Source organism: Schistocerca gregaria, chromosome 1, assembly GCF_023897955.1.
Source record: "Schistocerca gregaria isolate iqSchGreg1 chromosome 1, iqSchGreg1.2, whole genome shotgun sequence".
In the NCBI taxonomy this organism is placed as follows: Eukaryota; Metazoa; Arthropoda; class Insecta; order Orthoptera; family Acrididae; genus Schistocerca; species Schistocerca gregaria.
Genome location: NC_064920.1, coordinates 831,593,843 through 831,621,360, shown reverse-complemented (window position 1 = coordinate 831,621,360; position 27,518 = coordinate 831,593,843). Strand labels below are relative to the sequence as shown.

Genomic DNA, 27,518 nt, shown 5'->3' with positions numbered 1-27,518 from the left:
AGTAATTCTTGCAAAGGATGTGAATTGATACAGAAGTCCTTTATGAATCTGTCAGTAATATGAGCACATTCAAAACAATATCTCACATCATAAATGGGATTTGGAAAATCTGTGACTGCTCTTATTTCTTCTGAATACGAATGGACTCGATCACCATTACTACAGGCCCTATGATTTTTATTTCTTATGTGGGGATGAAGTATTTTTGTTTGGATTCAGATCGAGGTCTGCAGTTTCAACAGAAGCAGCTTGCCCACCACACATTCGATGGTGGCTGGAGCTTTACATAGTCCAAATGGTGTAACTTCGAACTCTTAGAAGACATCAGGAGTTACGAAGGCACTTTTTTTTTTTGCAGTCAGCCTTCTCAACCTTGATTTTCCAGTAGTCTGTTTCCCTTTCCGTAGAAAGAAATACTTTGCTCCTCTCAAGCAGTCTATAGTGTGATCATCTAGCTAGTCGACGCAGAAATGCCATATGCCATCATCCTCATTCATCAGGACCGCAGAATAGGAGAAAGAACAGTCTGGAGGTTCAATGACATCATCTAGAAGTATATTCCCCACTTCTTTCTGGATTCTTCAGCCGTTCAGCCAGCAGCACTCAAAATGAGCACTGGCAAATTGCTAGAGGTTGCCCAGTGTGGATGTGGTGTTTTATTGTAAGCTGCTTGGTCTCTTTTTCCCATTCCACTTTCAAAAGCATCTGAAAACTGGCACAATATGTCTAACACTCACCGATGCTGTTAGTCAGGCTAACAACTGCTCAGGACAATGTTTCTTATGTGTGCTTACTGAAATATCTTCACCAATCTGGAGCTCTGATCTTCAACAGTCTATGACTGCTTGTGATGTCTGCATGAAGTCCCATCCAGGAATAACATTACAACTAATTTCTGATGAAATGAATTTGAAGGACTGGGGTTTTCATCGATAGTTACTCTTGCAAATACATGTTCCTGTCTGCTGGATGTATTTACTATTTGAGACTGTCAGCACAATCACTTTTACATCATGGAACATAATCTTCTTCAGTTTGTGATGATAAGCATTCGACATCACAGAAATGAAAGCCTCTGAGCCAGCTATCACCCAGAAAGGTTGGCCATCAATGAGATATCTTTACATTTGGTGACTCATCCATGAGGATTTTCATCTCTGGCACCCTCAACTCCATAGATGGTCACTTCTCTGTTTCCCTGAAGTTGGTGACTAGGTGAGCAGCTGGTACTGCTGCATGGTAACAAGGGAACAGTTACGGCATGCTGGGAAGCGACCTCGTCCTGGGTATGGCGTTCTAATTTGTCAGACAGATCAAATATAATCATCTGTAGCTGACTGGTTTGAATAGAGCTGTCATGGTGGCTGATGTCTGTCAGCATAATAGTCATAATTGAAAACCTTCCTTCTCTATAGTAGTGTAACAAAAGTGTCCATGGCATCCACAGAGGAAACATACTGGTGGGTTGTTTTGTGTCTGTTGTTCTGTGGGGCATTATATTTGGTGGAGGAGTTGGTTGTACATCCATTGGCTGGGTGCTGGGTTACTGTTTGACAGCTGCAGCATACGTCAGAGTTGACCTACTCCATCCTTCCTGGAGTGTTGGAATAGTGGTGAAGACTGGTGCTAACCCCTCCTTCAATTTTCTGTATTACCTCTTGAAGTACGGTGGTCAACATTTGTGGCAGGTATCTCTTGCTTACTCAGCCTAATAGTTCTGGCTGCCATGAAATCCTGTATCTCTCTTCCTACAACCACGTATGTCAGACGTGAGGTCTTTGACATTTTCCACAACTGCCACATCTTCTTTATGTGCTCACACCATTTGATAAATTCCTCTGTTGTAGTAGCATCTTTTAACAGAAGAGCTCTGTACATGTCTTCATAAAGCGTGTGTTTTTATAAACTTCTGTCATATTTGGATTCACAATGTGGTATGAGTCTAAAACATTTTGTATGTGTAGAACTGTGTCATTTCCCCATGACAATGGGTCCTGCTCTTCAACTGTAGTTCTGCTGTGTGTAACTGCTGTAGAATGCCACCAAATTTTGTCTTCACTTCCACCTGCAATTTATTCTGGTTATTGAGCTTCTCCTGGTTGTTCTTGAACCACTGCTGGGCTGGGCCATCCATGTAAAGATACACATTTGCTGAACACACATCTTTCTCACCCATAGTGTTTGGTGACTTTGTTTAATCCTTTTAGTCATTCTACTGAGTTCTAACCCACATTTTTTTAAACTGATGGATGCCTGATGGGCAGCTGATGTACTGCTGTTTTCTAATTTATTGGTCTCCTAAATATGAATATATGGACCACGGAAATGATGTACTGCTTGTTATTCCAGTTCCTATCCATGTATGTGATGGCTTTTACATAGCACAACTGGAGCCAGTGATATATATGTTTTGAAGCACCTGTCGCCTTTCCATCAAACAATGTAACATTATAACCAGAATCGAGTCCCGATCCAAAAGCAGGATCATCAATTAAGTACAACACTTAGTACTAAAAGCATGTTTCTTACAAACACCAATGTATACCAGAACAAAATTGAACTTCTGGGTGGAGACTGCAGCTAGTTATAAAACAAACTATATACAAATGTTACAAAACACAAATTTTGAGAATTCATAAATACTACATGACAAATAACTGTGGTTCCTCGGGTTTGAGCTGGTGACTTACAGCACGTTACCTTGTGATGATAACTGCTATGGGACACTGCATACAGCACAACTCACAGCAATATGAGAAAATATTCAGCAACATGGAAAAAAACTTTATATTAGGATTTCCTGAGTCATTCATTGACGAATGAGCTGCTGTGCAAGTACACAAGTCATTTGCACCTCATATATGATATAAAACTTTTAATGAATTGAGCATGCATAGAGTTTTCAAACTCTGAAATGTAATGGGATGCCTGATACTGCTGGCAGTATCCATCTGGAACCCTTGTAAAGAGCTAACTGCTCAATCCTATCACTGAACATACTACTCTCACACATGACTCTTCATGACACACATACCTTTACATAAAAAGTAAAGGGAAAAATGAAGTCAATACAGAACTTGCCAAGACCCGGAAGTGTGACGGCAACAGCAGTTTAAGAGTTCATTAAGTACATCATCAGTGCGTCGACTCAAATAAAAATTACTGTTTATGATTAAGTTGTATTGAGCAAACAGGTGGAACACTCCTAATAACAGCAACACACTAATTCTTCTTTGAATCACACAAATTAAATTATGATAAAACTGCACATGTGCTGGAAAGAAAACTCTAAGCTCTATTTTGTTGTCAACTTGGCATTCAGCAGCATCACATCTCTAAGACCTGCCAGAAGATACCCTGCCTAAAAACAAGTTGTGTGGTAACACTGTGGGGCAAGTTTGGCAAACGTTGACTTTACGTTCACTTTATTTTCAGACTAGGTAGTAGATTATTTGCAAAAATTCATTTGGTTTTTCTTTGTCACCTTAATGAAATGTCCAATCCTCATAAGATATATGACACTGTGTTTATACATATATAACAGCAAAGTTATTTCATGAACCAGTTAAACCTGTTTTACCTATCACTTTTTGAACTATCTGCATTCTAGAGTAAATCTTTCACTCTGTATCAGAATGCCTGCAGTTTTGACACTTCTTCTCAACTGTAAACTGTGTGTCAGATCAGGACTCTAACTGGGAATACCCTTACTGACTGAGCCCTTCAGTTACGACACAAATTTTGCCCGTATAATTTTTGCATTGATTGACTGTTCCATTCATTCATGTGTTCTTGATAGAATATTTTATATATTATGAACGAAAACAAACACACGCACACACAAATACTAAAAACCAGTTTCCGGAATATTACACCAGTGTTCTGTGCATTTTCATTCATGAAGTATACTTTTTCCACTTTTTCCCCTTTTTCTTCAGTCTAGCTGCAAATGGTAAGAGCAAAATGATAAGGAAGCCTGTATATTTCTTTTCCTGGTGTAACAGACTGAACATGATTTTAACTGCAATGAAATATGTAAAGTTTTAATGTATTATTATCATCTTTAGGTCTTGAAGAAGTCAAATCCATCCCATGTGGGTGGGCAAAGAGCAAACATATTTCGATCTGAACTTCTAAGTTACTGTCAGCTTTATCACACTTCCCACAGCTGATTTATAGCTTAAGTCTAGTGTGGGAAAATTAGCTGTATGTTCTCATATTTGATGGATGTTTTTTATGTGATATAGCAGAGTAGGTGACAAACACTTTGCTGCTAGTCCACAAGAATGTGCCTATTTTTACTTACAATACTATGAAAAGGATAGTGGCTATTCACCGTATAGCGGAGATAATGAGTCGTAGATTGGCACAACAAAAAGATTGTCACAAAATGAGCATTCAGCCGGCAAGGCCTTTATCGAAAGTGCACACACACACACACACACACACACACACACACACACACACACACACACACACACACACACACACGACCACAGTCTCTGGCAGCTAAAGCCAGACTATGAGCAGGAGTGCATGATGGGAGGGGCAAATGGGTGCGGGTGAGGAGGAGGCTGTGATGGGGAGGGGAGGGATAGTGCGGTACAGGTGGGGGACAGTAAAATGCTGCTAGTGGGAGTGTGCAGGGATGAGGTGGAGACAGGATAGGGCAGCTAGGTGCAGTTGGGAGGTTAGGTAGAGGGCGGGGGTGAGAGTGGGGGTGGAAAAAAAGGAGTGAAGTGAAAAGACTGGGTGCATTGGTGGGATGGATCCCTCCCACCCACACCATCTTTTCTGAATTGTCACATCCAGTTGCCTCTCCCATCATGCGCTCCTGCTCATCGTCTGGCTTCAGCTGCTAGAGACTGTGGTGGTGGTGGTGGTGGTGGTGGTGGTGGTGGTGGTGGTGTGTGTGTGTGTGTACACTTTCGACAAAGGCCTTGTTGGCCAGAAGCTTATTTTGTGATAGTCTTTTTGTTGTGCCTGCCTGTGACTCAGCATTCTGCTGCATGGTGAGTAGCATCTATCCTTTTCATGATATTGACAAAATCATTTAATTGGATAGATAAAAAATCTACTTACCAAGTGGTGGCAGAACACACATAAAAGTTGGTTGTAATTGGTAAGTTTTCGGAGCCAGTGGCTCCTTCTTTAGGCAGAAGGGTTGAAGGGGAAGAAAGAGGGGCAAAGGAAAGGACTGGACAGGTCTAGGAAAAGGGGTAGATTTCGAGAAAATCACCCAGAACCGCAATGGATTAAGGAAAGACTGAATCAGGTCATGATTCCAACTGGCCAATTTTTGCACTTTCAAGCGTGCCACCTTGTAGACAAGAATTTGCCTTGGATACTTTTGTAGCAAACTGCAGTTAAAAAATAAAGAAACCTATTGTCAATGAAAGTTGCACAGAAGTTTGTTTTTATTCAAATAGTGACCGGTTTCAGATCTTAGTCCATTATCAAACCAACTTGTAGAACAGAGTATATAGCGTTATAATGTAACATATATGATACATAAGGTCAATCAAAGTACAAGTACATATGATAAAATAATTACATACCACATAAGCACTACCGTAATGTGTGTACACTGCCCTCCTCACCTGTTTGAGCGGCTAAGTGCAATGCACTATTTGACATTCCAATGCTGCATGCAGCAAAACAATGTTTTATGATTACTGAAAATCGTTAGGTAAACTGAGGTAGGGGCACTAAAGGGGATGTGCCAAGGGGAAGTTTTATTTTACAAAGTTACAAAATAACTGTTGCATATAACCATACATAACACTCATTCTAGCTTGATGTTAAAACACAGTCACAATACAAAAGGTGCACTTATAAAAGAAATCTTGCTGGCACCCAAGTTTCATGCATCATCGTGCAGCCAGTGGCCAGTCAATATAACACTAAAATGACTGTAGCATACATAATGGAAAATAATTCAATTTTTTAAAATTAAAATATACAAAATGTAGCATGTACAAAATACATAAGCTAAAATGTTTAAGACACTTAAGCAAGAGCATGATGAAGCTCCATTATATTTTTATTGACAACAAAACACATGGCACTGCGAGTACTACGATACAAATCTAAATTAATAAACACGAAACAGAACACCTTTAATGTGTTATCTATTGCATTATAGAAATAAAAAGTATGTCACCATGCTTACAAAGTTGATTTGTATGGACCAGAACCATACTGCTAGTGTCAAAAATAAAACAAGCCAGACCACATATTAAAAATGTACAAAGATTGCCTTGAAGTGGATTCACAGTGAACAAAACTATTCCACTGCTAACACAGCCTGGTGTACAAAATCAACAATTAAAGGGGTGAAATCAGTTATTGTCTTCTAAAGGCATGGCACAACTTTCACACCTAAAAAGTAAAACACCATCCTGAGAAAGAGGAAAGGGGGGGGGGGGAATAATATAATACAGAGCAGGATTGGGAGGGGGGCGGGGAGAAGTGATGGGGAGGATGAAGATATGAATACTATACAAGGCAACACTGTATACAAAATTTAGAAAACAAAATACGTTGAGACAATTGATCAAGTTATTGTACAAACTGGCTTTTCAATATAAGACAAAATCTTTCTTATTGGTCTCCTAGCGAAGACGATCTACAGCAACATATAAAGACACGTCCCCTACAATAAGTATTACATTCTTTCTTTCTTTCACTTCTTACTCAGACAACATAAAATAAGTATATATACTCCAGCCCCCTACTTCGTTCACCAATGTTGTTGTTGTTGTTGTTGTTGTTGTTGTTGTCATCAAACCAACATACCGGAAAGTTAATCTGGGGTGGGGAATAAGACAACTGTCCTCCTAGCCCTCTCACTTTTAATAGTTCTGCCAGATGCACATTCTGTCGTGTTGGTTTGATTGTAAAATAAATATCAAAAATGGTAAATGAGGTCTTTGCGAACATATTCATTTATGCCATTATGCATACTTGCTGATAGTTTGATTTATATAAATTATTTTACATGGTTTAATGAAGAAATAAAAAATAAAGTAATTATTATATGGGACGTGTCTTTATTTGCTGCTGTAAATGGTCTAATCTAGGAGACTGATTAGTCTTATATTGAAAACCCAGTTTTTACAATAATTAGACCAATACTTTCAATGTACAGCAGTGTCCTGCTAATCCGAACCCCAGTAATCTGAATGTTCGGTTAATCTGAACATGAAAAATGTTAGTCTAAGTATGGAAATATGTACGGTAAGCTGCTGTACATACACACTATTTTAATTTACACAGTACAGTAAACATTTATGAGATTTAAACAATGCACAATAACGAAAGAAAAGCTATAAAACTTACTAAAATACAGAGGACATTTTATCGCTACTTTTTAGATGACAAAAACTCAGTCATTGTATTTGGCGTAATGAAGACAGTCTGTTATATGACGCATAGTTGTGCCATCATCTTGTAAACATCAAATCAGAAGGTGTAGCAGTGGGCTGTTGCTCCAAATAATGTAGCACAAGGTCAAGGGCTTCTGCTGCGTCACTGTGTGGCACCAGCTCTCCTTTGTCACTTTCAGACTCATTGTCACTTCTGTCGCAGCATTCCCCTTCCTGGATTTGAATCACAGCAGCAACTAAATCAGCCAACAGTAAGGTTCTCCATACATGCCACATCTGCTGCCATCCACTCATCTATGTCTCCTTCTTCACATCCAGGGATTGTCTGTATCATTTGTAGCAGACTTTCCTCTTCATTTTCAACTGGGTTGTCCTGAAATATTCTGCCATGCCTTAGTGACCCAATAAACAACATCCTTCACATTGGTCTATTTTATTTTGTCCACTAAAGGAATGCTATCATATTGAATCAGCATTCTTAAAAATTGTTTTCTGTAAATCAGTTTTAATGTTTGCAGTACGCCATGGTCCATCAGCTGTAGAAGTAGTGTAACATTTGGCGGCAAAAACTTCACCACAATTCCTCAGTGCTGGGGTGAGATGGTGTGTTATCAATCAAAAGGATTGCATGGGGAGACAAATGATATTTCTTAGAAAACTGTCGAACGGCGCGAACAAACTGGTTGTGAAACCATTCTCAGAACAGCTTATCTTCCATGCACTTTTCTGGTTGCGATAATATATGGGCAGAGACTCCATGTTGCAGTTTTTAAAAGCTCTGGGCCTAGCGGACTTGCTGATCAACATTAAAGGCAGCTTATGATTACCAGCAGTGTTGCTGCATGCTAATAAAGTCACACAATCTTTGTACATTTTAAAACCAGAAGCATGGTCTTCTAATTTTGATGCAAGGCTTTTTGTTGGCAATGCCTTAAAATTAAGGCCAGTCTCATCAGCGTTATAAATTTGTTGGGGAGAATACTTTCCCTCTCTTATCATTTTTTTCAAACTCACCCAAGTATTCCTTAGCTGCATCACGGTCAGAAGAAAGCTTCTCTCCAGTAATTGTTAGCTGATGGATTCGTGTCGTTTTTTCAATCTGTCCAAACAACCCGTACTCGCACTAAAAGACTCATCACCATTCATTAACTTGTTCAGGTAAACAGCCTTCTCCTGAACCAGTGCTCCACTCAAAGGAGTTCCCCTTTCTCTTTCCTGCGTAAACCAAAGGAAAAGAGCTTCATCCACTTTATCGAACTGGGACTGCTTCAAAGTCTACCGAATTTCGGGTGTTTTTCCCGAAGATGTTGCACAGGACTGTCCAGGCTTCGCTCGGTTCTTCTTCCAATCACAAATCACAAATGGTTGCTTTATCAACACCCAGTTCTGTTGCCAGTTTATATACATTCCCACCATTGTCTATCCACTTCAAAGCATTCAGCTTTTCTTTGAGAGTTAACATTGTATGTTTCTGTTTTGTAAGCCAACTGGCAGAGCACTCACCTCAGACACTTCAAAGGTCTCAACAATGCACAACAATAAGGGCAGGGAGTGAGAGTGAGCCACTGTTCCCACACTTGTTCCCATTTGTTACCATGGTGTACCTACTTATCTGCTTGGAATACTTCATTCTACAAACTCTTCACTGTAATTCCGGCTAATTCGGACAAATCGGTAATCCAAACAAGGTCCGGTCCAATCAGTTCAGATTAAGAGGACTCTACTGAATTTATTTTTTAAATTCTGTTTACAATGTAGCTTTACGTAGTATTCATATCTTCCACCTCTCTATCGCTCCCATCAATCCCTCCCCATTCCAAGGCATTCTTTGTTCATTTTTAATATATGGTCTGGCCGCCTATTTCATTTTTGACACTAGCAGGATGGCTCTGGTCTGCATGAACAGACTCTGTAAGTGTGATGTTACACAGTTTATTGCTATAAAGCAACAGATGATATGATAAATGTGTTCTATTATGTGTTTATTAATTTAGGTTTGTACGATAGAACTCACAGTGCAATGTGTTTTGTTGTCAACAAAAAATATAATGGAGCGTAAGTGCCTTGCACATTTTAGCTTATGTGATTAACTAATTTGAACTGTGTATCATCATATACACTACATTCACTTGTGACACTGATCAGCCATTTGTTGCACTACAAAGTATGATATGGAAGCATTCATAAATGTATTTTTGTACATGCTATCTTTCGGATATTATAATATTTTTATAAAAAGATTTGTATTATTTACCATAATGTATGCTACAGTCATTTTAGGGTTATTTGACTGGCCACTGGTGGTGCTACGAGGCATGATGCTTATGTGTTTGCAAAGATTTGTTTTGTATATGTATCTTTTATGTTGTAACTGAGTTTTAATGTCAAGCTAGCATGGATATTATGAAGGTCATGGTTAATAGCTATTTTTTAACTTTGTAAAATAGAACAACCAACTTCCCTGTACCACACTCCCTTCAGCACCTCTATCTCAGTTTACCTAACCATCTTCAATGGTCACGTCATATGTAAACAGTGCCTTCCACTTAGCTACTCACACAAGTAATATGGCTAGTGTACACACATTATAGTAGCACATAAGTGGTATGTAATCATCTTGTCAAATGTACTTGTACTTTGATTGACCTTATGTATTGTATATGTCAACTGTAACATGATACTCTGTTCTACAGGATGGTTTGGTAATGGACTAAGGTCCAAAACTGGTCACCATTTAAATAAAAACAAACTTCGGCACAACTCTTGTCAGTTTTGTAATTTCACTGAATCACAGTTAAGTTGCTGTCTCTTGTCACCCAGAATGCTGGAAGTGTGGCCACCCATTGTGCTGAATTTCCTCAGGTAAAAACCACCTTTGCAATGTACTTCATAATATTATATGCCAGAGAACTAGACTGGAAGCAAGCACGACAATCTCTACGTAACCCAATGAGACTTTTTAGTAAGAGCGCTCAAAACTGCAAATACAAAGAGAACAGGAAAGGAAAGCAGATACAGCTACCATAGTGAGTGCTGGCTGATAAAATAAAACCAGTCTCTGATTCTGCTGGAAGAACCTTCACTGAAGAGAAGATGAAATAATACAATGTCTGACTGTGTCACTTTTCCAAAGAAACTTCCTATTAGCTAGCATAACAATGATACAAAATCCAAAACTGAAGGACCTACAATATCTTAAGGATTTGATTTTCGAGAATCCAAAGTATTCTGTTTTATTGGGACATTCCAGTGAGGAGAAGTCCCTCAAAATTTCACAACTTTTACAGATTTTCAAACAGGATAAATATCTTGAGTAAAATAGTATTAACCTGCCAAATATATTCCTCTAGTCCATTCTGCTGAATTCGTTTTAAAGTCCAACCATTCTGCTGAAAAGAATCAAACCACAAAAATATTTAATATAACAATAATTAATGTAATCTTAGGGTCTATATTTTAATCAGAGACATGTTTCCTTAATATGACTTACAATAGATCTATTAAAATCTGACTACATTTACCGACAAATTTTTATTTCGCTTTACTAGCCACAATTTTTTCACTTTTGATGTCAGTTTCCTTTCTGCAGAATGTTATGCAAATCACTATATAAAACATTGCAAAAATCAAGACTCCTGACTAGAACAGCCACTGGCTATCTATTGAAGAAACCATTTCAGTTAACTGCATCATAAAAGTTGAGAAAACTGTTGAAGTACATAAGAACATTATCAATATCATGAAATGTATGCTAGGAATGAATACATAAACAATGAAAATTTACCACGAGCTACGGGATTTAAATTCCAATAATCCCAAAAAATGTGTGTATAATTTGGAAATTGAGCTAAGATAGGTTCCACTCTACAAGAAATATTTAGGCATTACAAAGCTGACAGTGACCAGCAATCATTTTCAAATGAAAAAAACAAGAAGCAACAATACTTGAAACAAAGACAAACAATAAAGAACATGTAAATAATGATTGTTTATTACTGTGTAGTATGCGCTACGCCACATAGTTCCTGAATGTTCATAAATTCTTTTCATCTACATGAATCTTTTCTAAGAACCAATTAGAAATTTATCGACCTCTCTGACACAAATCTTTAAAACTCAATGTCGAATACCTGTTTCTGCGATGCAACCTGCTTTTGCAGCTGGTATGTTTGGTCCTCCAACTGCTTTATCTTTCGCATGGCTTCTTCATCACACAACTTCTTGCGCTCTTCACGTTTGTTTTCCTGTACAATTTAATGGTATCATTAGTCTCGCCTACCCCAAGAAGGAGCAGATGAAGGTTAATGAAAAGGAATATAATTAGTATTGAAGCAATGAGACAAATACCAACAGAGAGTATATAGATTTGTAAAACTTTAAACAGAAGAAAACCAACATATAGAATATAAGACTGTTTAATATCACTACAAAAAGAATTTGTTCTATTTATTATATTTTGTGAACTGACTGGTATCTTGAATAACAATTAAAGACAAGGTTAAATCTTTATATCTGCATCATATATTGAAGCAGACAGCTTCTCTTATTAATTCTCTTACATTTTTATATCTCCTGTTAAGTAATGAAGATGTGGTAGAGGTTGTTGTTGTTGCTGTCTTCAGTCCGAAGACATATTTGATGCAGCTCTCCATGCTACTCTATCCTGTGCAAGCTCCATCATCTCTAATAACTACTGCAACCTAAATCTTTCTGAATCTGCTTACGGTATTCATCTTTCAGTGCCCCTCTACAAGTTTTACCCCCACCACCACTTTCCTTCGATCTTCAGGATGTGTCCTATCGACCAATCCCTTCTTCTGGTCAGCCACACATTTCTTGTCTCCCCAATTCTATTCAGTACCTTCTCATTAGTTACATGACTGAGCTATCTAATCTTCAGCATTCTTGTGTAGTACCACATTTCAATAGCTTCTACTCTATTTTTATCTTAAATGTTTATTGTCATGTTTCACTTCCACACGTGTCTACACTCCAGACCAACACCTAAATCTATATTTGATATTAACAAATTTCTCTTCTTCGGGAATGTTTTCTTGCCACTACCAGTCTACATTTTATACCCCCTGTACTTTGGCCATCTCAGTTATTTTGCTGCCCAAATAGCACAACTCATCTACTACTTCAATTGTCTCGTTTCCTATTCTAGTTCCATTAGCATTACCTTATTTAATTCGACTTCATTCCATTATCCTTGTTTTTCTTTTGTTGATATTCATCTTATATTGTATATAAGCTGTTCTATGATAAAGATGAATGCATAATTAGATGATGCCCAGTTCATAAAAGTGTGATACAAGCAGCTGAGGCATCTCTGTTCTTCTGACATTAGTGGATAATGAATTGTGCTTTTAAATGTTTGTCCTGTATACTTTTACACTGTGTATGTGCATGAGTACTTTCATTATGTAGAGTCACAACTAGAAATCCAACATACAAATCTTTGGAAAATTATCCTACAGGTGTGACTGATGAGGGGATGGCACCAGAGTCAGAGATGGGGGGAAAAAGAAAGAAAGAAACCATTTGGGTACTAAAAAGTGATCACTGAAGGAAACTACGTGATTCCACCACCACTGCTGTGATGCCTTGCTGTGTGTGTTTCTAAAGTGTATTATTCATGTCCTTTTTATAGACTGGAACTGTTAGCTGTCAGTATCATTCTGTTAGAAAAACCTTTTGATGAATCGAGAATAGGAGACATAGTTACTCTGATTTGGAAGAGGTGTTTGAAGAACCTCACACACACACACACACACACACACACACACACACACACACACACACACACACACACACACACTTTCTAATACTGACATACTCATCACTACAAAAGAATAGAGTATTACTTACACATAGCTGATGAAGATCTGGACCCTAAAAATTCAAATTCATCTACATCAATACTACAAACAGTGCCTAATAAATGGAAAATGATAAATACAAAGCCATCAGAACCTGAGCTAAAATGGAAAGCAGTGGAGGTTGCACCTAATAATGCTGTGGTGTGCCAGCACCTCTTGATACCACAAGTTCATTTCATTGTTTTAGTTTATTTTTCCTTCTGAGATTATATAACTGATAAAAAGAAACAAACCAGTACACAGCTTCTAAAAATGAGAAAAAGAATTAAATTTGAGGCAAACAGCATTTGGGAGAATTGGCAAACAATGACAGACAGCATATTTCCACGTATTTGCATTACTTCTTCACAATTGCATGATTTAAAGGCCAAAGATAATTGAGTACCAATTGAAAAACACATTCCTTTTCTTGCCTCTGTAAAGAGATATGATCACCTCAATGCAATCATAGCAATCAATCTTTTGCAATAATGATCAATATGTCTCAGGTACTTTTTCTTTTTATGTTGTGATCTCTGAGGTATCTTGAATGATTTTTAAAGACAAGACTAAATTCTTATATCTGTATCACATTCCAAAACAAACAGCTTCTCTTATTAATTTTCTTATATTCTTATCTCTTCAATTAAGGTATTCCATGATAAACATGAATGCATAAGTAGACAATGGCCACTTCATACAAGTTAACCTAATGATTGACGGATGTACTTTCAGATTGGCAGTATGTATAAAGTTCCATGTCTGCATGAAAAACGAACTTGAGAATTGCAACATGACTTTTTTTGCTTGTGACATTTCTCTTGGTTACGCATTGAAGATGAAGACTTATGCTGGAAATACGGCAATGCATATTTTGTAGTCCCTCCAAGTGCCGTAACGTCTAGTTTCAACTAGGTGTTATTTATTTATCATATGATGACAGGAGAAAACAAAAAAACTATCTGCAAAAAGCATATATATTTCTACATGAAGTCTAGGTTTTAAATCCAGTCAGAAGCTTCTGCATACAAGTTGTGAAGGTCATCCATTGTCCCTTCAAATGCTCTGAGGGAACATTCAAATGTTATATATGTACTGTTTGCTGCTCTGAACTTTGTAGAGACTTTCAAAAGTTCTTTGACAAAAAATTCACTATTTAAATGTATTATTATTATTATTGTTTACCTGCTGTTCTTGGTCACCTATGGAAATGTAAAGTGAAAGCAGTGGGCTTGTATATGTCGAACAGGAAGGAGCACCACAAAAAATACTATTGTCAAACAGATACCAGAGAAGGAAAGTTGCTACTCACCATATAGCGGAAATGCTGAGTTGCGATAGGAACAACAAAAAGATTCACACAATTAAAGCTTTCAGCCATTAAGGCCTTTGTCAGCAGTACACACACACACACACACACACACACACACACACACACACACACACACACACACACGCGCGCGTAAAAAGAATTTGCACACACGTCTGCAGTCTCAGAGAGCTGAAACTACACTGCAGACAGCAGAACCAGTGCACGATGGAAGTGGTGACTGGGTGGGGGTAAGGAGGAGGCTGTGCTGTGGCGGGAAGGGGGCGGGATAGTATGGTGGGAGTGGTGGACAGTGAAATGTTGCAGTTTAGACAGAGGTCAGCAACACTTCACTATCCCTCCCCCTCCCCGCCACAGCCTTCTCCTTACCCCCACCCAGCTGCCACTCCCATCATGCACTGGTGCTGCTGGTCACAGTGTGGTTTCAGTTGTTGAGACTGCAGACGTGTATGCAAGTTGTGTTTGCCTATGGGTGTGTTTCTTTACTGCTGACAAAGGCCTTAATGGCCAAAAGCTATAATTGTGAGAATCTTTTTGTTGTGCCTATTGTGGACTCAGCGTCTCCGCTATATGGTGAGTAGCAACTTCCCTTCTCTAATACTGTTACATTTCATCCTAGATTTTCCAGTGTTTGATTATTTTAAAATACATCATAATGAAGCAAACTATCTATGAGTAAAGCTTTTAGAAACTTTACCTCAAATAAAAGATATTCTTTAAAATTAAAAAGTTGGTGGTGTTTTATATAGGTAATTGAGTGAAATATGACTTTCGAAATAATTTAAGGAGTAAACATAATGAGTCACAGAATAGTAGACATAATGAGTCACAGACTAGTAGACATAATGAGTCACAGACTAGTAGACATAGTAAAGCATTTAAAGGCATGTAAACTAGTAATGTATGTGTGAGATTGTGTACTGTATAGTTATGGAAATAGAGTTCTGCCTTGAGCAAACAATTTTCTTCTTTAATGCTCATACACATTTTGGTGAAAATTCACCATAATCACTGGCTTGATTTTATTTTTTTTAATATTACATGCTAACGTTCATTTGGCAGCGTATCAACTGCAGTGTAGCTGATATTTTACTACAGTCTGTCATCTGCAATTTTTTTAGTTTCCACTTTGTCACGGCTGGATGCAAACTGTACTCACCAAAATGCAATGTGTCCCTGTTCAAGAAATATTCATCTCTTCATGTCGTGAACAGTGACATTGTGCATGTTAGCAATTACATTTTGCATAGAGGCATCACAGTGTGAAAACAACGAAAACTGCAGTTGACAAAATGTAGCAGAATATCAGTTGCACTGCAGGTGCCATCAGCTACATGAACATCAGCATGTAATCTTAATAAAGTAATAGGAGATGATGATGACATTTCATAGAAACATGTATGAGTGTTAAAGAAGAAAATCTTGGCTGCTCAAGGCGGAACCGTATTCCCATAACTACATATTTGAAAGCAAACATGGGCAAAATAAGAGCTTCAACTACAAGGTGAATGTACTCTAAGAGATTGAAATAGAATATTTTTTTCCAAAAGATACGTAAGTTTTCAGTCTCGATCATACACCTTTTGATGACTCAGTGCCTTTATTAGTTGGTTAGTTGTTATCACTACTCCTTCAATTATTTGCATTCCACCACAAATTTTCTTTATCACATTATCACAAATTTTCATTAGTTACAAAAAGGCTACTCTTTAATCTGGCCACAAACTTTGTATAATCTAATTGTTAATCCTTACAAAATAATTTTTTGAGGACTGTAAATATGTTAGTTCAGCTGACCTGGAGCCACATTTGGAAAATATAACTGAATGGTCAGCGTGACGGACTGCCGACCTAAGGGGCCCGGGTTGGCCTCTTGGCTGGGTCGGGGATTTTCTCCACTCAGGGACTGGGTGTCGTGTTGTCTTCTTCATCATTTCATCCGCATGCGTTGTGCAGGTCGCCCAATGTGGCATCGAATGTAATAAGACCTGCACCAAGGTGGCCAGACCTGCCCCATAGGGGCTTCCAGGCCAATGATGCCAAACACTCATTTCCATTTGGAAATTATGAAATTTCAAAGACTTTAAAGGACTGTTAACATCTAGATTTGTTGCTCATGATGAAAGCATATAAAATCAGGATTAAAACTCAGCCTTACAACACACAGGTGAGAGCAGAACAGGCCTACAATGGATAACAGAAAACAGTTTAATTTCATGAATTCTCATGTTATGAAATAAGAAAAGGATGATTGCTACTCTTTACACAGAATGGGCACTGAGTCACAGAAAAGCACAATGGAAAAAGAATTCACACAAGCACAGCTCCCATACAAGACCACTGCCATCTCCAGCCATTAAGGTGAGAGAAGGAGATTGGTGTTTAATGTTACATTGAGGGCATTAGAGACTGAGCACAAGCTCAGATTAGGGAAGGCTGGGGAAAGAAATTGGCTGTGCCTTTTCAAAGGATTTGCCTGAAGTGATCTAGGGAATTCATGGGCACCTAAATCAGGATGGCTGGATGCGGGTGTGAACCATTGTCCAGTGTGCTAACAACTGCGCCACCTCGCTTGGTCCCAGCCATTAAGGGCCGACTATGACTGCATCTGAGATGAGCAGCAATCTTGGCTGAGGCAGGTAGTGGAGATGTGGAAGGGGTGGGGGATGGGGTGAAGTAGGGGTAGCAGTGTGGGGGGAGTACTATTGCTGCCTGTGACAGCAAGCAAGGACATGGTTGGGATCGAATAGGGCTGCTAGGAGCATCAGGACACTGTGCTGGGGGAGGAGAAAAAATGGAGAAGAGTGAAGAAGAGAAAGGGAAAGGACTAAGCACATGTGTTGGCAAGATATCCTCATCCACAATTATTTCTCCTTTGAATGCATCACCTACAAACAAATCCTTGGTACAGCACTTGGCAACCACATGGCAGCATCCTATGCTAACCTATTCATGGACTACAAGAGGAATCTTTCCTAGCCACCCCCAGAGTCCCAAATCCCTCACCTGGTTCAAATTCATTGATGGTGTCTTCATAATCTGGATTGAGTGTGAGAACACCCTAACCACGTTCCTGTGGAGTCTCAACACCTTCTCCCCCATTCATTTCACCTGGTCATCCTCAGTCCACTAAGCCATCTACCTTGACATTGACCACCACCTCAGAGATGGCTACAATCAATAGGTCCGTCAACATTAAACTTAACAACCACCAACAATATTTCCACTTCGATAGCTACCACCCATTCCACAGCAAGAAGTCCCTTCCATACAACCCAGCCAATCATGACATTTTTGAGGACTGTTTTATACAGAACAAACAAAAGTGTATATTAAACTATGCTATTATACTTTGATGCCTCTGCCTTAATCTACATTTTAAGATAATTTTCATTAATATTAAGGCAGCTATCACAGTCAATAATGAATTTCTGAATTACATCCTGATACTGGATTTGCCAATCACTTTTGAACAGCTGTTTTGAAAGCACAACTTCCGGTAATGTGGAAGATCTGCAATAATTTGTAAATACACCTCTCGAAACTCGAGGAAATTCATTAGACAAGGCTGAAACAGTAAGCATCTGTTTTCTTGAACTTTTACATTGCTTTGCGCATGAAGTCTTCAGTGATGGCAGATGGTCATGCAGTCTGCACTACTGTGGTGGCAGAAAATGTAACAGCGACATAAATAAACAAGAAACTCAGTTCGACAATTTTGTACCCAGAAGGATATTTTATTGTGCAAGGCCTTATTCCACATAGTTTCAATAATTTCTGTCTTATGGAAACATCACCTCATTCATTAGACTGACTAAATTAAACAGTTTTCAGCAAATGTGAAGCAAGAGAAAATTTCGTAAAGCTTACATCTTGCAGAAGCCTTCTCAAGTGTCTTTGAATTCTTACACTAACTTTCTTGTATGTTTAATTCTGAGTGATATATGTGGCTCATAACAAAAGTCAGTTTCAAATTAATAGCGATTGCAAAAGACTAAAATACAAAACAAACTAATACCAAGAATCTTTCTCTGACCTACACTAGGTGGTAAAAGATTTTTTTAATAAGCTGTCTGTAGAGATGCAGTTTCAATTCTGAATAAAAATTAAACATATCAGCCTAAAAACTACACAATTATCTATATGCAAGAACTCCAATATTTTATTAGCACTGAGGGAAGAAGTAAATTTGATTTTTTTAATGGAACTCATTTCTTAAGTAATGTAGAATAGTGGGTATTTATTGAAAGTTATCAGTCTAGTCATGTAAATAATAAACAAGTGGTAGCACATAAACACTAGAAACTTAGCAGCATTGAGAAAGCAACAGCTTTTTCAAAGTTGCAGGTTTTCTGTTAATTTTAATATGCGTATTTGCAATCTGTGAAAGCAGATAATATGTTAATAATAATCATTACCACCAACATGCAATTTTCAGTCACTGGCAGGGTTTGCTTGGTACTCAAGTCTCTCCACCTTCTCTGCCTTACCACAATTTCTATTTTGGATTTCAGAATGCTTTTTTCCCCACCATTTAGTCACTTGTCCCTTGGCCTTACCCTTAGTCTCTTGCTCTCCATCTTCGTGTTGTGCATCTCCCAAGACATCCTCATCTTGTCCATTCTCTTCACATGCCTATATCATTCTAATTTTTTTCCACAATCTTCTCTTCTAGGGGTTCCTCGTGTGTTATATCCCTAACACTTTCATTTTCATATTTTCTATTTCTATTACTCCTATGTAATTTTTAGGACAGAATGGTTTCAAGACACGGAAACTAGAAAATATATACATAATCTTTTCTTGGTGATATGAAATGCCATAACTATCAAGATCCTATGTCTACCTAGAAAGAAATGTAATAAACAGATATTTCTGAACATAACTTCAAACCTAAAGCATATCTTGTAGAGGTGGTCTATTAAGTATAGATTTTATAAGCCTCAATAATACATCTCCAGTGAGTACAAGTTTAATCAGCTTAATGAAATAATACTGGAGAAGGAAACATTTTTCAACATCTCACTGAGTATGTGTACCTTTTTATTGCAGATTATAAATTCACTGTTTTGAGTAACTTTTTTACAGTGAGAAATGCTAAAAGGTCATGTGCACTTAGTACAGGGCAAACTGAACGAAAAATGATCAATAAAATTATTGTTGATGTGTGGAATCATGACAAAATCCAAGGCGTCTGGGAAACTTATTCATCGGAAGAAAACCACTCCACAAAAACTAGATATTTTGCATATTTGTTTTTCATTTTGTAACTGTAACCAACAATACTACACTGCAGTCATGTGTGTCATCTATGCTTATGAGAAATACTGTTCCCTTACTGTATGGCAGACAAGGAAAGTTCAAATAACTTAAAGGAACACAAAGCCGCTGTTTGGATGTTGTTACAGAGAAATGTTTCAGCATGGACAGGAGTGAGAGCAAGAGGACAATCACAGAGGGCATACCTGAATGTTACAAAAGGCAAAGCAAAGTCTTATTCAAAATGAAACAGGATAAAAAAAAAATGAATTCTGTGATGCATAAACAAACCTGTATTTTTTTCAATTGTTGTCTGAGATCTTCAACTTCGGCTCGGGCCTTCTTCTCTGCTGCCATAAGCTGTACCTTGTCTCTTTGTTCCTTACTAACACCTTTATACATGTCCAGAAGCAATTTCATCTCCTTCTGGTCATTCAGTGCTTTCCTTGAAAATGATGATCATGAAATTAGTAGATAAGACTAACAGGTAACCAAACATGCAATATATTAGACTGGAGGGTACTGTGTGTAATCACAATACAGGAAGACTTACTGCAACAAGGACAGAAGGGATATGGTATCGAAAATGTGCATAGGTGGATTGCACGCTCTGACTATAGCACACAAATATGTAGATGAGGCAGTCTTGTGGCAGCCATCCTTGTTTAAATTGTTTGGCACATGTCAACTTGGATGCTGGGAGCAACTGTATTTGACTTCATACATGCTCTTGCGGGCTTCCCTTGCTTGAATCGCATTATCATTTAATTATCCGATGCAGGACCATGGCATGTGAACATGAGCCCATAAGATGTGTGCAAGTGAAGCTAGATTCCAAGAAACGTGTCTTGGGTGTGAGTCATTATGTTCGTTACAGTATTAGAGAAATATTTTCATTAGCAGTTAATCAGGATGGAAATCTTGCTGGTTTCATGTACTATGACATGAGCTCCACTCATCTCCCATTCAGTTCCATTACAATATGTTTCACAGTAAACTTTACTACTGGTAGTTGTTCCACCACTGACAGCATTTTTGCCACTCTCCTTCCAATGTACGTACTCCTCATTGTCATTACTCTATTGGGCACTCTGTACTTCTTGAACGCTCTGATGATAGAATCTGGTGATTTGTATGCCAGGAATAGAGAATCCACTCACACACACAAGACTGACTGATGGCCTTTTAATCTTGTGAAATCGAGAAAGTACATCATCCTCTTCTAAAAACTAATTGGAATAGTGTTTTTGGATACAGTCTTTAAACGGCTTGTGTACAACATCAAGCACCAGCAATTCAATTTTATTTCAGGCGTGAGGTGATTTTAAAGGCATCCAACACTAGCACAGGTCTCTTAATAAGCAGTGTACCAGGTCTGTGATTCCACACAGTAGTTAGCCAGACAATCATCAACTCTGTTGTCAATCAGCCTTTCTCTTGGAAACAAATCGTTAATGGCTTAGGGAAATTTTTGCTTTGGTGTAGTTTTATGCTTCCAAATAACATAAGGGCAAGATTTTTTTCCCACTTCAGAAATTGTTAACACTGTGATAATTCTTTGTTATTTATTTGCAGTTGTTCTCAATGAGATACTTTTCACTCCTTTATGTTCCACTGGTATACTGCTCGGCTTGTCCCAAAAGACAAGCGTCTTGTCTCCCCTGCTAGTCCAATGTAAGAGGTGAGAGTCTTGCTTCCGCAACTCGGTTACGTGCTTTTGACAGCTGAAGAATTTCTTAGTAAAATCTTCTGGCAGCTTCTGTACTAGCGAGGAACTTCTCAGATAAAGGAGCCACTTACGCACGCAAATCTGTGGCACCATCAATAATCTCACAAATTTTGTCTGTGGAATGTACAAGATTTCCTTCCAAAGTCTTTGACTGGATTATTTGTTGAGAGAGAGAGAGAGAGAGAGAGAGAGAGAGGGGGGGGGGGGGTATTACATCTTTCCTTTTATTTTGTAGCATGAAAAGCACCCTAGCATCAACTTCAGGATATTTATCTGCTTTGGCTGCCTGTAGGATTTCCTTGAAGAAACGAAAATTTGGAGCTTATTAGATTCGTCCACAACATACTCATTGCTACCTTCTCTATTACACATATTCTTTGCAATTTGCACGTTTCAAATTTGCATCATCACTTATCCTAGTTCCAAAGTACCTTCATTTCATTTTATTTTCATGTTACGACTCACTGGTAGAGACTTAAATTCTTCCCTTCAGTTAGAGGAAAACTGTTTCTGCCCTGTTACGTGAAATAACAGAAATATGAACACAATAACAGTTATTATCTAAATGAAACTTCAGGAACCAATCATGGTTAAACTGTTACCCAATGATTAATTCTGAAAAAGAAACGAACTGTGCAGTTGAAGTTCGCATGACATTCAAATTACCTGATGATTGTATAGACACAGAGATAAGTTGCAACCTACTTTTTAAAGGCCAAATTTTGATGAAAAGTTTTCAGGCCAATATGGTACTATCTCAGAAAAGTTATTCAGTAAAATATAAAGTTTGCATTACAATGCAATTATGAATAATGTTTATATTAAGTGCTAGATAAAAGGCTCCCACCTCTGTCAGGGATGGCAGTAATACTTATATATTGTCAACAATAGCAAATATGTCATGCAGCAGCCAGTAGACACAAATTAAAACTATTTGAGAGGTGGTATTTATTTATTTATTTCCATCTTCAAGCATTTTGCATGCTACTTATGTCCAGAATTTGTACAAATTAAATAATACACAATGATACATAATAATAATAATAATAATAATAATAATAAATAAAGTAATAAAAATAACAAATCATACGGATATAAATTAAAATTTGAGACGATCTTTTGCACATTCAAAGAATTCGTCTATGATAAAAAGCCTTCTTTTTAAACTTATTTTTCGCAACAATTCAGGATGTTTTTAATGAGGTAGTATGCAATTCCGGTGGCAGTGCACTGAAAAGTTTAACACCAAAGGATTGTAGTTATTATGGGTCTTGATTAGTCTAGTAAATGGCTGGCCAATGATTTCTTTGTGACGTGTTATTATAATGAAGTGATTGCCTTAATTTGTAGCTGTTTCGGTTTTTTCCTCAGTAGACTAGGAAGCTAAGAATAAACAATGATTGGATTGAAACTTCCTGGCAGATTAAAACTGTGTGCCGGACCAAGACTCGAACTCGGGACCTCTGCCTTTCGCGGGCGAGTGCTCTACTATCTGTGCTATCCAAGCACCTTCCAAACTTTACAGAAGCTCTCCTGCGAATCTGTGAGGACGGGGCATGCGTCGTGCTTGGGTAGCTCAGATGGTAGAGCATTTGCACACGAAAGGCAGAGGTCCCGAGTTCGATTCTCGGTCCGGCACACAGTTTTACTCTGCCAGAAGTTTCATTTCAGCGCACACTCCGCTGCAGAGTGAAAATCTCATTCTGGAATGATGGGATTGTCATGGCACCCAGTACCTTGAAAAGTGGCCAACAGGATACATTGTTTTAGAAAACTAGTTACACATCTGCCACATGCAAACTCTTTGCCCCAAAGCAGTATGGATATGAAAAAATACATAATCAGGGCTAAATATATTTCCAGTAAAGAATGCTCAAAGTTTAATAGTTTAATGCATATGGAGTCTGTGCTGTGCTTCCAAGTTTATCTGCAATCCAGATGAACACTCAGCTGTTAACAGTCATACAATGATGGTATTGCATACACTAAAGAACACATTTTCAGTTTTATTCTGATTTACAGTTAATTCATTGTCTTTGAACCAAATACTGGAAATTAGTAGGTTGCCTTTGCTTTGTTCCTGTACACCCTCTATGTCATTCCCAGCTGCAATTAAAATCGAAACATCAGCATAAAGAACACATATACATGGCACGATACTAGGCAGGACATTAATACAAACAATAAAGATCACAGCAGAAGCCTTGAGGCTCCAATATTATCATCAAAATGTACCTTCTGCTTCCTATTGTCAAGATATGATTCTTGAAGAGATAATTCTGAACTGTTAATGCCACAGTATCTCAGTTTGCTAGAATTCAACGACTCACATTAAAACTGTGTTCTTCAACATAGGGTATCATTGTTATTTACACTGTAAAACTGAAACTCAGGAGTGAGTGAACTTGATTCTATTTTGTTGTTTTTGATTAGGCATTATACATTACACACTGTTAAAACTAGTAAATATTTAAAATCAAATGCAGAAAATACATCTTTGTTTACAGTATTGGGTCTTATAATTAACAGATGTGACACACATAACTATAGCATTAAAGGTACATAGCTGTTTAAGCCCCCCCATGAACTATGGATTTTGCTGTTGGTGGGGAGGCTTGCGTGCCTCAGCGATACAGATAGGTGTACCGTAGGTGCAACCACAATGGCGGGGTATCTGTTGAGAGGCCAGACAAACGTGTGGTTCCTCAAGAGGGGCAGCAGCCTTTCCAGTAGTTGCAGGGGCTGATCTTGCCTTGTAACACAAACCAAAATGGCCTTGCTGTGCTGGTACTGTGAACGGCCAAGTGCATGCAGCTTTAATGTATGGTTAAATGATGATGGCGTCTTCTAGAGTAAAATATTCCGGAGGTAAAATAGCCCCCATTTGGATCTCTGGGTGGGAATACCCAAGAGGACGTCGTTATCAGAAAGAAAACTGGTGTTCTACACATCGGAGTGTGGAATGTCAGAACCCTTAATCGGGCAGGTAGGTTAGAAATTTAAAAAGGGAAATGCATAGGTTAAAGTTAGATTTAGCGGGAATTAGTGAAGTTCGGGGGCAGCAAGAACAAGACTTTTGCTAAGGTGAATACAGGGTTATAAATAAAAAAATCAATTAGGGGTAATGCAGGAGTAGGTTTGATAATGAATAAAAAAATTGGAGTGCGGGTAAGCTACCACAAACAGCGTAGTGAATGCCTTATTGTGGCCAATATAGACATGAAGCCCACACCTACTACAGTAGCACAAGTTTATATGCCAACTAGCTCTGCAGATGACGAAGAAATTGAATAAATGTATGATGAAATAAAATAAATTATTCAGATAGTCGAAGGAGATGAAAATTTAATAGTCATGGGAGACTGGAATTCGATAGAAGAAAAGGAAGAGAAGGAAACATAGGTGAATATGGACTGGGGGGTAAGAAATGTAAGAGGAAGCCGTCTGGTAGAATTTTGTACAGAGCATAAATTAATCATAGCTAACACTTGGTTCAAGAATCATGAAAGAAGGTTGTATACATGTAAGAAGCCTGGAGATACTAGAAGGTATCAGCCAGATTATATAATAAAACAGAGATTTAGGAACCAGGTTTTAAACTAAGACATTTCCAAGGGCAGATGTGGACTGACCACAATCTATTGGTTATGAACTGTAGATTAAAACTAAACTGAAGAACCTGCAAAAAGGTGGGAAATTTAAGGAGATAGTACTTGGATAAACTGACTGAACCAGAGGTTGTACAGAGTTTCAGGGAGAGCATAAGGGAACAATTGACAAGAATGGGGGAAAGAAATACAGTAGAAGAAGAATGGGTAGCTTTGAGGGATGAAGGAGTGAAGGCAGCAGAGGATCAAATAGGTAAAAAGACGAGGGGTAGTAGAAATCCTTGGGTAACAGAAGAAATATTGTATTTAATTGATGAAAGGACTTAATATAAAAATGCGATAAATGAAACAGGCAAAAAGGAATACAAACGTCTAAAAAATGAGATCGACAGAAAGTGCAACATGACTAAGCAGGGACGGCTAGAGAACAAATGTAAGGATGTAGAGGCTTATCTCACTAGGTGTAAGATAGATACTGCCTACAGGGATATTAAAGAGACCTTTGGAGAAAAGAGAACCACTTGTATGAATAACAAGAGCTCGGATGGAAACCCAGTTCTAAGCAAAGAAGGGAAAGCAGAAAGGTGGAAGGAGTATATAGAGGGTCTATACAAGGGTGATGTACTTGAGGACAATATTATGGAAATGGAAGGGGATGTAGATGAAGATGAAATGGGAGATGCGATACTGTGTGAAGAGATTGACAGAGCACTGAAAGACCTGAGTCGAAACAATGTCCTGGGAGTAGACAACATTCCATTAGAACTACTGACGGCCTTGGGAGAGCCAGTCCTGACAAAACTCTACCATCTGGTGAGCAAGATGTACGAGACAGACGAAATACCCTCAGACTTCAAGAAGAATACAATAATTCCAAACCCAAAGAAAGCAGGTGTTGACCGATGTGAAAATTACCGAACTATGAGTTTAATAAGTCACAACTGCAAAATACTAATATGAATCCTTTACAGACGAATGGAAAAACTGGTAGAAGCAAACCTCGGGGAGATCAGTTTGGATTCCATAGAAATGTTGGAACACGTGAGGCAATACTGACCTTACGACTTATCTTAGAAGAAAGATTTCTAGCATTTGTAGACTTAGAGAAAGCTTTTGACAATGTTGACTGGAATACTCTCTCTCAAATTCTGAAAGTGGCAGGGGTAAAATACAGGCAGCGAAAGGCTATTTACAATTTGTACAGAAACCAGATGGCAGTTACAAGAGTTGAGGGCATGAAAGGGAAGCAGTGGTTGGGAAGGGAGTGAGACAGTGTTGTAGCCTCTCCCCCAATGTTATTAAATCTGTATATTGAGCAAGCAGTAAAGGAAACAAAAGAAAAATTCAGAGTAGGTATTAAAATCCATGGATAAGAAATTAAAGCTTTGAGGTTCGCTGATGATATCGTAATTCCTACAGAGACAGCAAAGGACTTGGGAGAGCAGTTGAACGGAATGGACAGCGTCTTGAAAGGAGGGTATAAGATGAACATCAACAAAAGCAAAATGAGGATAATGGAATGTAGTCGAATTAAGTTGGTGATACTGAGAGTATTAGATTAGGAAATGAGACACTTAAAGTAGTAAAGAAGTTTTGCTATTAGGGAAGCAATATAACTGATGATGGTCGAAATAGAGAGGTTAAAAATGTAGACTGGCAATGGCACTGAAAGTGTTTATGAAGAAGAGAAATTTGTTAACATTGAGTATAGATTTAAGTGTCAGGAAGCAGTTTCTGAAAGTATTTGTGTGGAGCGTAGCCATGTATGGAAATGAAACATGGATGATAAACAGTTTGGACAAGAAGAGAATAGAAGCTTTCGAAATGTGGTGCTACAGACGAATACTGAAGATTACATGGGTAAATCATATAACTAATGAAGAGGTATTGAATAGAATTGGGGAGAAGAGGAGTTTGTGGCACAACTTGACTGAAGAAGGGATTGTTTGGCAGGACATGTTCTGAGGCATTAAGGGATAACCAATTTAGTATTGGAGGGCAGCGTGGAGGGTAAAAATTGTAGGAGGAGACCAAGAGATGAATACACTAAGCAGATTCAGAAGGATGTAGGCTGCAGTACGTACTGGGAGATGAAGCAACTTGCACAGGATAGAGTAGCATGGAGAGCTGCATCAATCCAGTCTCAGGACTGAAGACAACAACAACAACAACAACAACAACAACAACAACAGTTGTTTAAGAAGGCAGTGGCATTTGTTTGTGTGTGATACGAGAGAAAATCTTTCGACAGTTTTTAGACTAGCTTTATTGGCCAGCTTCCACTGTTCTTTGAGAACTGTGTGTGATACTGTACTTTAACTTGTAAATATTTCTGTTTCGGTC

The 27,518-nt window shown here is 38.2% G+C and overlaps 1 protein-coding gene across 5 annotated transcripts in view; it reads right to left on the bottom strand.

Annotated features, from left to right (window-relative positions):
* Positions 1 to 27,518, bottom strand: part of LOC126272043 (E3 ubiquitin-protein ligase Bre1) — a 263,497-nt gene that overhangs the window by 59,791 nt on the left and 176,188 nt on the right. For 2 of the 5 annotated variants that reach the window (XM_049974561.1, XM_049974576.1), the window contains exons 12-14: positions 20,130 to 20,283; positions 11,519 to 11,632; positions 10,718 to 10,777 (exon numbers count right to left, since the gene is read on the bottom strand). In XM_049974561.1, coding sequence (XP_049830518.1) covers positions 10,718 to 10,777; positions 11,519 to 11,632; positions 20,130 to 20,283 — 328 coding nt within the window. The remainder of the gene's footprint in view (positions 1 to 10,717; positions 10,778 to 11,518; positions 11,633 to 20,129; positions 20,284 to 27,518) is intronic. The other 3 variants (XM_049974584.1, XM_049974593.1, XM_049974569.1) reach the window with 2 other exon arrangements.